The sequence below is a fragment of the Vanellus vanellus genome, assembly GCF_965231255.1.
Source record: "Vanellus vanellus genome assembly, chromosome: 15".
Classification (NCBI taxonomy): Eukaryota; Metazoa; Chordata; class Aves; order Charadriiformes; family Charadriidae; genus Vanellus; species Vanellus vanellus.
This window is the reverse complement of record NC_138920.1, coordinates 15,379,464-15,392,485: the sequence shown is the minus strand read 5'-3', so window position 1 is coordinate 15,392,485 and position 13,022 is coordinate 15,379,464. Positions and strand designations below refer to the sequence as shown.

General features: G+C 42.3%; 1 protein-coding gene across 1 annotated transcript in view; it reads right to left on the bottom strand.

The window, feature by feature from the left end:
- The window catches only part of NKAIN4 (sodium/potassium transporting ATPase interacting 4), a 54,264-nt gene that overhangs the window by 5,169 nt on the left and 36,073 nt on the right, over positions 1–13,022 (bottom strand). The window contains exons 4-6 of the mRNA XM_082491033.1: positions 12,429–12,626; positions 4,444–4,504; positions 1,178–1,262 (exon numbers count right to left, since the gene is read on the bottom strand). Coding sequence (XP_082347159.1) covers positions 1,178–1,262; positions 4,444–4,504; positions 12,429–12,626 — 344 coding nt within the window. The remainder of the gene's footprint in view (positions 1–1,177; positions 1,263–4,443; positions 4,505–12,428; positions 12,627–13,022) is intronic.

Here is a 13,022-nt window from a genome sequence, read left to right as displayed (position 1 = left end):
GGTAACATTATTCCCCCAAAACAACCTCCCTTAGCTCCTTTAAAACATTTCTGCACATTGAACTGCCTTCTTGCAGCTTGATTTAGAGAGTATCAAAAATTCAGATCTTATTACTGCTTTTAAACAGATAATATTGGCCTTTATGTTTGAGAATCTCATCAGAGAACCAGCTTTTAAGTGGACTGTGTGAAAATGCGATCTTGTGCCTTCAGCAGCGGGAAGGTATTATCAGAGGGCAGAAGCTGGAATTCAATAGTGGATCTCTATTAGTGGTACAAGAAAAGCTACTGTGGACAGGACCCCTTTCTGCACCCCGCTGAACTCTTGGGATGCTCCACACATAGAAGCCTCTGTTCTTGTAAGCAACAGAATTAAAAAAAAAAAAAAAAAAAAGAAACCTTGAGAGCAAACCTGTGCCACCCTGCATACAAACCATCTAATGCTCAGTTTAATTTTATTCACTGGTGTGTTAGCTTTGTATGCTACAGGTTCCCTAGAAGCACAAGCAGATACAGGGAGACCCTGTATCTGACTCCTTGACAGAGTCAAATTTTGTGGTGCCACCATAAGATTATTGGAGGACGACAAAGACATGGTCAGTGATGAAAATTGTATGGGTGGAAAATTGCAGAGCTCAGTCATGACTGTCTGTCCACAGAGCTAAAATAAGGCTTGAATAACTAGACATTGTATAGATTTTACCCCAGCAAAAATCTTCCATTGAGGCTCTGCCTTACAGACTACAATATGACCTGGAGACTGCGGATCACATTCTGCTGTCGCTATGGCTTACTCTCAGCATCCACTGAGGCCGACTCTTCCTTCCTCACAACTCCTACCTTCACCTGCTTGGGCACTATTCACTGCTGAAAATCCTCTCTTTGCTTTCTTCAAGGAAAAGGCATCCAGTGCTTAGTTTACAGTAACATCCTGCAGCTGCCCCCACTGCTTCCTATCAAACAGCACTGCCATAAGCCGAGTACAGCAACACCCTGGCAACTTGGGGCTGAGCAGAGGCAGTTTCACCCCTCCCGGTGTCCACTTGTTCATTCCTTCCATGCCTGAAAAGCCTGCTGGAGAAATCAACCTGCGAGGAGGTAAAACCCCAAACCTGTAGCACTCTTGAGCCATCAAACTGAGGCATGCATTGCCTCTTAGCACAGGAGATGATACTTACAGGTATGTCTGCTTGAACAAAAGGTTGGTGGGTTTTTCATTGACATGGTAGAGAGGAAATGGATCAAATCCACCAATGAAATCAACTGAAAAAAAATCAAAACTCAAATAAATAAACAAACATGGCCAGAAAGTTGAAAGGAAATGAAAGAAAAAATTGGTGCACATCATGGCATAACACAAAAATCAGTGAGAGAACAGAAAAGTGATTTTTCAGGTGTGGACTGACTGGTGGAAACCTCTGCCCATCCAGACCTCTTTTCCAGGATCTCCTGGGATGGGCAAGTGTGCCAAGGAGGAGATACAGCTAGCACAAGACTTAAAGCAGAGAGCTAACAAAAGACTCCAGAAAAACAAGAGGGCCTCCCCCCGCCTCCTTGGGTATTGCCACCATGCTGTGACTTCACATGAGAACTGAGCGGACAAAGCCTCGGCCATTCAGCGATGTGCTGAAAGAAGGAAGCTGGGGAACGGCTCAGGAGTGAATGCCAGCGGAGGAGTTGGCAGCACAGCAATCCCCATGAAGGCTATATAGTGAAGTGGGAATTTTCTTGCCCCACTTGTCTTTCCTGCAAGACAGACAACAGCAGCTTTGGAAAACTGCAAATACCTCATTATCTTCAGCTCTGATATTTTTCACGTCCCCTCTGCCAATTCAGTTTCTTTCAATTGTATACAAATAGGAACAATGCTTCCCTTCTCCAGTATTCACATAAGGGCGATGTAACTAAACAAGGAAAGTTTTAAGTGACAATTCCCTTAGTAACCAGAGAAGAATTTTCCAAGTCTCTCTTAGTTCCCCTGAAATTAGGCCAAGCCTATATTACTGAGTTGGCCAACGTAGCCAGGTCAGTGGGGGTATGATGTGGTGTGATTTGTGACTGACCTAGCAGGCCTTGCAAAACCCTTTAAAACAGATCCAGCTTAGACCACTTTTTGGTGCCAAGTTAGTGCATTTTGTTTGGAAGTGTGAAAGCTATTTGGTCCAAATGCCATTTAAAAATAACTGGAGAGTCTTAGTAACTCTATAAATGCCTGTTTGTTTTTCTTTCCTGAAGGTGGCACTATTATTTTAAATTTTAGCTAAAGAGTTTGGGTATTTTTTAGTGAACAATAGAAAAAGTATTTATTAAATATATTGGAAGTGGGGAAAAAAACCCTCTCAAAATATATTTAGAGACCTAAGGACAACGTATTCTCACAAATTCCATCTTGATGGATAGCTTCATGCTGCTACTGTGATTTTGGAACAACTGTCAGTCAATGGGCGAAATCTGTAGAGGTTCTAAGTTAACTGGGGGGATAATTCCCAGTAGTTTCAGTGAGACTTGACCTTTTCTCAACCACTTTTGAAAATGTTTGAGTACTTGAAAATCAAGACAGTCTGCAGTTTTAAAAAACAGACACTAACTATACTACCTCAGTTGTGGAATGTTTAAATTAGGAAACCTTGAAGAATTGCAATTTTCAGTAATTTTTAATACCTTGAACAAACAGAAATCCTATCACCTGAGCACCCAACCATGGAAGCACTCAAAATCCACATCACTTAAAAAAATCTTAACTGTGGTTCATTGTTGCAATATATTACAGTGTATTAGCACATCTAAAATATTCTTGCCCACAATTCAGCGTTAGTAGATCCCTACTGCTGTGTTTTCTCATGAAAATCACGTTAGCATGAGCTTCCTGATTAATGTGCCTCAGCACTTATAATTACTTCATGCTGCATATCAAAGCAACATTTAAAGGAAACCACAAATGGAAGAGAAAATTAAAACGCAGCTCAAATTTGTTCAGGTCACTGGAAGGATCTACCACTGTGAGTGTGAAATATTGATGGTTTGTCATTGTTAATTATTCAAGCTGGCATTTTAACTCCAAGCTGGGAAACTGGGAGGGAAAAGGAATTTGTTAGTGGGAAAAAAACAAATGTATCCTGAAATTAACAGCTCTGTGTTTCTAGATAATGCTTCCTTCCACGTGGTTGCCTCTCCTAACAGATCCCTGCTATAAAAATGAGTTCTGTCAAGTTATTACTTTGCAATATTCAAAAGGGTCTCAAGACTCAAGCTATTTAGCTAATAGAAAAGCTATAGGGTAATTTTTAAAATACTACTTATAATGTAGCACTTCCGCTAAGTGCACTGCCAAGCTCTAAACAAATGATCAATAAAGTCAGTGGAATGAGTTCAGCCACACAGGAAGCAACAGAAAAACATGAGGACAAGTCAGATAAGCAAATGCATCTCATCTCGCTCTTATGAAATCAACATTCTTCGCATACGTTGAAATATTCAGTTCAAAGCTGTTGTTTTTCAGCTAAATTCAATGTCAGCTGCTCTTTAAAACAACAAAGCTACTTGCACAAACCTAATGGATGTCTTAAAGAAGTGATACTTGGACATAAAGCCTTTGGATCAGATCCTTACCTGGAGTAAACTGGCCTAGACCCACTGATTTCAGTTAGACTTTACTGATTCAAACATGCTGAGAATTCAAACACAGAAAGGCAACACATTGCCAAAGAAATCAGACTTCACGTTTATTTGAACCCTGTGCATCTGTTCTTTTGTTTGCAAAATTATTGCTCTCAAAGGGAATTTTAAAAGGGCAAAGTAATCCAAGATGAGGTTATAGATATCTGGATAGGTCCCACAGCCCCAGCCACCCATGTGATTCCTCCGAGTCTTTGCTCTTCTCTGACACACGTCATGACACTTACAGTATTTGTATACCAAACATGAGAGAGTCAGCGCCTTCCTCCTTCTTGTAATTCAGATACAGTGCTTCCTCTGCTGTTAAATTAAGTGGTCAGGTTGGTTCTTGGCAAGACATCTCATGCTCTGCTTCATCCTCAGCTTGTGGCATATGATACTCAGCAGGTAGCCTACTTGAGTACCAGGCTGTGTTCTTTGTTGTAGGTACTTCTAATTACAGTGGTATTATTTCAGTGGCATTAAGCTATATAAGCTTGAGAACAGAAGTTGCCCAGTTTCTCTAAAGCCTAGCCTGAGTGAGTAGCCAACACCAAGCTTTTTTTTGAGCTGAAAGAGTAGCAGAATTACAGCATCTAGCCCATGGGGACATGGGAAAAGAAACCTCACAGTAAAACCAGCTGATCCTTGAAAGGTAGGTAGTGCCATATCACATAGATGGAGAGATGGAAAGAACTCTGATGGCAACTCGGCCCTGATAGACAAACATCTGAGAGATAAATAAAATTTAATAAAACCTTTGACAAGGGATCTGTTGACAAATACTTACAGCTGTCTTCTTCTTCTGTAAAAACACTAACAACGTAACAGGCGTAGACAAAGCCCACCAGCTGGAAAATAGAGAGAATAAATCATTTTAGCTTCACTCTTGTGAGACTGATCAAAACCCACTTGGCGTGACTTCAACAGCCAACATTTATTGTCAACTTGGCAGCATTACTGTAATGGTGGAGCCAAGTCATATTTGCTGTAAGGTAGGGGGTGCAGGTGTAGGCTTATGGGAAGACGCTGCTGGGACCGTACTCAAAGGTCCAAACTAAAAACTTGCAAGACCCATCCTCACCTTCAGAGGGGCAGCCTGCTGTTGCTAAAACAATTGGCAAGAACATGGGCTCGCTTTGCTGGCATTGAAACTACCATGCTAAATTTACTCTCCGTAAGAAGGGATGAGGATGCAGAAGAGTCCCTTCTCTAACATTTTGGACAGAAAACTATGTACAGGCCAGACACACAGACATAAACAGGTTTTATTAACACAGCTCCAGGGACAAGAACTCATCAGCTCTGTATTCCTGTCATAAGGGGTATGCAGGGGAAGAGAAATTACTTTGGTGCAGGAGCTACCAACAAGATGTGAGTAGTTTTTAATGCAGCTGAGATACAACCTTAGTTAAACATAAAACTGGCAGCAACATTCAGAGACACTGAAATCTTTAGTAACTTAGGCTGGGAGATCAAAAATTCATTGGCAAGAAATCTCAGTCTTATTCTAGCTCTACAATTTCCAAAGTTTTTTCTGTCTTTGGAGAGTAAATGCTCCTGCATGGACACTTCAACCATTCGGCCTGCAAAGTAAATGGCCCAGAGCATGGTGAGAAACAGACAAGATGATAGCAGTGGTCTTAGTTCACAAGTTGCATAGGTTAGCAGTAAATTGCCACCTCCTGGGAACCAGATAGAAGCAACCCATTGCTAAGAGCAGTCTTTAGAGTAGAAAACTAGAGTGAACATTAAAAAAGCAATTTAAAGTAGCCTGATGGGTCTTTCCTTAGTTGGTAGTTTGTAGAAGCTCTAAAGCATCAGAACTGCCTCATTCAGTTTCAGTAGCAAGTTGTTACTCAGCCTGAACAGAGTAACAAACTTCTGGTACTACGGGAGTTAAGCATTCTAGATCCAGCAGGGTTTTATGTTGCTTTGCCTTCTTCCTGTTAATCAAATATCCTCTCCATCCTTCATTTTACATCCTTACGTAACACTCCACTTAGCGAGATCTTGGTTGACAGTAACTGTGTTAGTAAAGTTATTGTGAGACATAATTGTTTTCCACTGTGAACTCAATTCTTTTGAACAAGAGTTAGAATGTAACATACAGTGACTCACTCTATGGGAAGACAGAATGATGCATGGTAGGGCTTGTAAAGTAGAGTCCATTCATTTTTAATATGACAGAAAAATACATCACACCAGAAAACAAAAGGCAAGATAATGAGATTTCTACTGGGGAGTTATAAGGCATTCATGATTTCTCCAGCCCTGCCTGACAAAACACACCTTGTTGGAAGGAAATAGAATGTTTTTTTTAGCATCACTAAACCTTGTATTCCCTTTACAATTTTCTACAATCATCTGAAAGATGAGCCAGCGCTTGCCTTTCCTCTTGTGTGAGCCTTATGGAAGCATGTCCCAGTGGAGGAGAGGTAGCTCTACGGACTCACTCATTCCCCTGCTGTGCATTTTTGAAAGCGGGGCTACTTCATACTAGGTTTCTATGAGCTACAGAGGACTTCACGCAGAAAAAAATAAAATAAAATAAAATCCTGGGCATGATGGTAACTGCAAAGCCACATGCAATGGCCAATCTAACTTTACCTGCTGACTTTCAGAATTGCCTGTAAGTAGAATTGTTGTGTTTTAAAGGCAGATTAAAAAAAAACAAAGACAAAACAACCAAACAAGCTCCCCCCACTCCCACCCCTTATTATCAGAATAAGCAGAGATTTTTCTTCTCTTCTATTGCTTGTACTGTACTAACATAAAACCTGGGCACTCTGGAGACATTCCAAACCCGCCTGGATGCCGTCCTGTGCAACCTGCTGTAGGTGAACCTGTTATATAGCAGGGGGGGTCGGACTAGATGATCTCCAGAGGTCCCTTCCAACCCTGACCAGTCTGTGATTCTGTGATTTTTATTTTTTTTTTTCTTTCTGAAGTTCGGGGCAGTTTTTTGGGGCAGTTTCGGGCGGGTTGGGTGGCCGGGCGGGAGGGCGGCGGCCCCGGCCCAGGAACTGGCCGTGGTGCTGACGCAGCCCCGGGGCCGCTCCGCGCTGCCTTGCGGCACGTGTAGGCTCGGCTGCGAAATCAGCAATTGGCCCTCATTAGCTGGGCTGTGGTAGCTAACGACGTCAACGCTTATAGATGCTCTTGGAAAAACAGCGTGCTTGAGCTTAAAGCCGTCCCAGCATTCAATGTGATGTCTAACACCTGCCTGCATGCTCTGGTCTCCAATCTAAGTGCGTTTGCTCTCACCCTTGGATTAAGTTAGGAGTGTGGTTACACACATTCTTTGTACTTCCTCCAGCATTTTTATGGTTTGAAGATCCAGCCTTTTACATTTTGCAGGCTGTAAGGCCAAATCATGCAATTTATGTACTCACAAACATCCAAGCAGGAAAGGTACATCTTGAATGCGTGCCCTGATTCTAAAGAAACTCTAGGAAGGTTTTCTTTTTCCCCAGGCTTTCCATCAAGCCTCAGAGTATGAACTTTAGGTTAACAGCCATGCAAAGTGGCAGCCCTGAATCCATTCACTATTATTATACTCTATAACATGTACATACAAACCTTATGTGATATCTGTGTCAGGGAATTCCAGATAGTATTAATAATGAAAATGACTTATCTGACCAGTTCACGGGCAGAGTGCATGAAAGATTATCAGCTATACTGTCATGGGGAACCTGTTAAACCTCTGAAAATTGTTCACGGTTCAGAAGCACCAAGCAAGCAGTAAGATTGACTTGGGAAGTTTGTTTTGCACAGAAATTAATGCCTCATAACCCTCAACCATCATTCTTCTCACCCTGTACATTTTTCCTTTTATGATTAAGGTGACCTTTTGCATTCAGAAAACCAAACCAACTAACCAAAAGCTAGTGAATTAAGGGAACTTCCCTAAATCTCTAATTCCAGCTTCATTGGAGTGGAGGGTTTTCTTTTTTATTTCTTCTATCTCCTGGCTTTGTTTTAAAAATTACCTGCTGTGTTCAAAGTTTACTTTTCATTAACTTTATAATCCATTCCTTCTTTAAATGAGTTTCATCAATAAAAATGTGTTTATTTTATGGGACATTTTATTCAAATAAGTTCTGTAGTCTCATGACCTGGTCAGAACAGGACAGTTTCAGTGGCAAGGAAGGAAGACACATACAACATAAATAAGAATTGCACTTTTATATGGGCTAAACATAATTAAATATATCACCTTAGGGATTAAATGAACTCCTGGGATGCCCCATGTCTTCTGCATGAATTATGAATGCAATATAGTTACAGAGGAGAAATGCCACTCCTATTGTCCAGTCCTTTTCTCTGGAAGAGTCTGCTGGAATGTGGGATGAGCAGACTCCAAGAGACACCAGCAATTCTCTTCTGACTGCATCTTTGATGAAGATGTATCAAGCTCCCAGACGTTACCAAGTTTAGCAGCAATTAACATAGAAAAGAAAGCTTTACAGAGGCCAAGAATTTGGAAGCAATTTCACTCTTGCTCCAAGTGCCATCTTGGTTGGTGATTTCAATATGAAAGAAGGGTTTTAAGCTCTACTATCCCAGGGAAATAGCAATAATTCGTAGATCTTTGCAAATTATGTAGGGGGGGTGGAAGAGGAGGGAAAATGTCAGTGATGTAAAATGACACTAAGCTATTGCTCTAATTCCCCAAAGAATGTTCTTGGGCTTTAGCCTCTGCTGCTGTTTCTCCACTTGTTCTGTATGTTCAGTACCAGCTTCCTCCAGGCTGCAGAAGTATCCGATTAAGCTTTTTATTAGGAACACATGTTGTAGGCAGGTGTGTTCAGTCAGCCTGTCAGACAGCCTGGGAACGCACATGCTGCAGAACAAAAGAGGATAGAGCTGGGATGTCCCAAGCATTCTGCAGGTAAATCAGCAGAGCAGGAAAGACAGGGAGAGACAAGCGTGCCCAAAGGGAATGAGGAAAACAAGGCTGTACATCCCTCTGCCTCTCAGTCATCTGAAGTTAACTTTTTAATAGTGAGTTGAAAAGCGTTTATAAAACAGCAGTATTGAACAAAAGTGCTGGAGCCAGAAAGATTGAATTACAGCAAGAGCTACAGAAAGGGATCAGCTGGCTGCGAGCACGCAAAATACATGAAGGATGGGAAGGCAAATTTTAGGAGGTGTTACTGTTGCTTGTGTAAAATCTTAGCTTTAGTCTGCATCTGTCCTAGTGAAGATTCTGGGCTCCTCAACTCTTCTCTCAATAGCAAAACTTGCCATTGGTTTTTCCGCCACAGAGAATATGCGCGGAGTCTCCTCCTTCAGGGCAGATGTACTCTGGGTTTCACTTCTAATCAGAGCTAATGAAGTGTGTATGCTCTCATCAGTGTGAGAGGGGGAAAATGGAGAGATCTCTGCTACAAGAAAGCAAAAAGCCAGCTTGAGAAAGAGCTATTGTGACCAGATCAGCATAAAGAGGCAAAGTCCTTTGATTCCTTGACCTTCTTTACTCTTTGGATGCAATTACGACCACTGAAAATCTAGCTTCTGCCAACAGCAAAGCATCTCTTGCGCGTTTCTTCTCACATAACATCTGCTGTCAAGGCTTGCTTTGCTGGCTTCCTGGGAACCTTCCAACCTGTCAGTCTGAGTGAAAACAGCAGACAGGCAGGCAATGAGTTCTCTCGGTTGGGAAGACATTTCCAATTTCCATCCCATTCAATGGAGCCTCAGGAAAAGCTTAACCCTCCCCACTCCCAGAACTACCATATGGACAGCCCAGAGCTATGCCAGGTATTTCAGGACTAGAAATCACTTCTCTCCCTGCTGGCTGGCAAGTTGGGGAGATGCAAGATGAATCCTTGCTAAGACAGAAACAAAGCAGATTTCTTTTCTTGACAAACTAGTTGCTGTTGCATTCCCTAATTGGATTGGTAGGATTAGTTTTACAGTGACATTTCTATACCAGTATAGACTTTAAGATGTTGTTTCAATAAGCTTTTTCCTCCAACAAGATCTGTGCTAAAGCATTGAGAAAGATTTTCATAGTGGGCCCTGCAGTTACTTGTATCACGCACGGTGACTGATATGCCTGAATCTGATCGCATTCCAGATTAAAGGAGTTGCTTCTGCCTTCAAGGAGTACAGACAAGCTCTGAGCTAAAACAGACTGAGACCTTATGTATCTCTTCAAATGTATGCCCAGGAGCAGGATAATATAGTCAGCAGGAGTCAAGATGACAGCCAACACTGTGCTCGCCATATGGGTTCAGGTTTGCTTTCCCTCTCCTTTGGCATGCAAGATCAAATCCAGTGTGCCTTACCCCAAGTACACAATACGGTGAACTACAGTTCCTCAATAGTCTCAAGGATCTGGTATTTCCAGAAAACAACCGAAATGTCCACAGCTAGGTACTGCATAGTTAAAGAACATGGATTTCACACCACTGTATCTGGAATAAAAAAAAAAAAAAAAACAAACAAAACACAACCCTGCCACTCCACAACTTCTAAAAACCATTGAGCAAAGCAAAGAACTACAGAAAGCATAATTTTGCCTGTCTCGACCTTCTTAACAGGGAACTGACTATTCTGGTCTCAAATGCGTGGCAGACAAGGAGGGAACTAGGTCATGTCCCTTGCTGCATCCCCTGAGCCTTCAAGTTCCTCATCGCGTTTTTTATACTATCGATCTGGTCTCCCCGGCTGTCTGCAGCACAGTACCTGCCGGGCGCTCTGGGAAGGACAGCAGCCTGTAATAAAATCTGCCTTAAAATGAGATAAAGAGAACAGAAAAAGATACTGGCAGGGATCAAAGAGTTTGACCCTCAGAGACTAAAAAGGGAGAGGACTGGCTGACTGTTTTCAGGCAAGGTCGGAGTGGGAGAGTGAAAAGGCTTGCTTTCTGCCTTACCTCAGCAAAGCACAGAGGAAAAGCTCTATTTCTCCCACTACACGACAAGATGATAGGAGAATTTTGAGCTGGCAGGAGTTACAGGCCTGGGGCTTCAATACTCTACCTTTATTACAGGACAAAGAAATTTAGTTCACTCTGCATAGCTCAGCCCACGTGGTTTTCTTGCGTACAAGTATTTTAGCCTCATTTCCAGGGTTTAGGATTCAGAAATCCACTGCAACTTAAACCTCAGGGAGAAGGAGAGAGAAAATATTTACCTAAATCCTATTTTATCTTAGAGTTCCCTCCTGTGCCTCCCCATCTGACCCTTTGTGGTGTTTTGCAGATGCACAAAGAACATTGTCACGTGCCTTTGGGAAGAAGCAAAGGAGAAAACACTCCCAGAGACAGACTGGTACATATCAGCGCGACCTCTTAGCTCAGGGCTGTGTGCCTAAGTTAGTAAGCTGCCATGAAACAAACTCAGGACCATTTGTTGGCTGAACCTCTAGCCTGGGGCACAGGGGCTCCTGCCAGCTCAGGCGTTTAGGGAGGATGCTAACAATGATATACTTCTGCACTTTAAAAGTCTGGGAAGTTCTGACTTCAAAGTCTGTCAATTGTGTCACCGAAGTCAGGAACAGCACCGGCTCAGCAGCATCCATCCCATTTCAGCTAACAGCCCTTTATAAAAAGACAACAGGCTCTATTCTTCTGGATGCATTGGTTTGCCTTGCTCATGCGTTGAAGCAACTCTCAGACAGCTTAATGCAGATCATTTTCCCCGAAGGAGAACGAACCAAATATTAACAGCCAGCACACGCGCCGGGGAGTCCATCCAACTCAGGAAACAGGAGCTTCTCTGTCTGCCTCTTTTTTTTTGTGACATGGCAAGAAAGGAGTCAGTCACACACATCTCCCCCCCCCCCCCCCAGCAGTTCACTGGGTCACACCGATCATCCCAGCTAATAGGAAATGCAGGATCAAGACAGTGGAAAGTTGTACCAAAAATGTGCAGAGAAGTACCTGGCACTGCAGAAGCCTGGAATTTCTCTATTTGTTATCCTTTAACATTTAATCAGGGCAAGTTACCATGCTTTTTTAAGCCAAAAATGAAAGGTGAAATGTAAACGTTTCACCAGTCCACATCCATTTGTACTTAAAGCCATTACGCACCAAGTAACAAGCCAAAACAGATTAGAAAGGTACAGGCTGCTAACTCTAATGCAGCTGCAAAATGCAGGAGTTCCAACGAAGTAAGGGGGACAATGGACATTTTGTTTCGGTTAATTTCACAGACAAGTGAGAAACAGTTAATTAACAGTGAACACTAAAGACATTGAATTACTGCAGAGTATTTTAAAAAGCCTGTGGAAGACTGATGAGGAAAGAGTTGATGGAAACATTTAGTGCATATCTTTGGTGTCAGCAGAAAGCAAACATGTTGTTTTCTGCTTCCTTAATCTTTATTTAATTTTCTGGAGATAAGGATCTTCTCCCTTTTACTTCTTCACAACAAATGTGCGCATATGTGCTCCCCCACCCATCACTAAGTCATGCGGAATAAGAGAAATCTTTCTTCAGAGTGGTCTCTGTCCTTGTCAAAGCATGAATTTCCACACCCCAACAGGGATGCAGAATGACGTGTTACTGTACGCTTGCATGCGATGATTACTTCAGGTGTTAGGTTGCTGGTATCCATTTCCAATTCTTTTTAGCAATACTGTTTATAAAACAGAACAGGAGAACAAACAAACAAAACATTTACAGAGGCTTTTGCAATCAGATGATACAAAATGGGGTGGAAAATATGGGCCAGCCTCCATGCCTGGAAAAAACAAAACAAAACAAACAGCATCTCCTCAACAATTGCTACCCCGTGGCAGTCTCAGCGATGTACTCACCGCGATCAGGATCTGGAAGGAGCTGTGCATGACCTCGATGTACCGATACTCCAGGGCACAGCCGATCACAGAGATGTAGGAATGGCTATCCAGCCCTTTGATGCCAGACATTGAAGCCTCCTTCCTTACACAGCCAGGACCATTTTCACTCCACCATGATTGGTGCCGGGAGATGTTGAATGTTAAGAGTTCACTGTCCTGAAGAGAAAAGTTTGAAAGAGATCTCCATTTGCTGTAAGAACATCTTATGCACTGTCAGATGGAGGTCATATTAAATCAATGGAAAACATAAAGTTTCTAAGATCCCCACTCTCAAGAAATGCTAGCACAGATCAAAATACATATAAATATTCCTTATTAAAAAGTATTTCACAGGCAGGCTTCTGTGGTAGGAACCATTTCTGAGGCAGTCCCACAGCACTCCAGCAAAGCTATTTCACCATCCAGTAACACATTTCAGAAGTAGGTCTGAGCAGCTTCTAAAGCAGAAAGACAGTTCTAGGCTGCACAGCCAGGAACACTTTGCTAGTAGTTCCTGCACCCAGAAAAGAACCCTCAAGTTTTGGGTTTGGGAGATTAACCTTGCAAACCTAG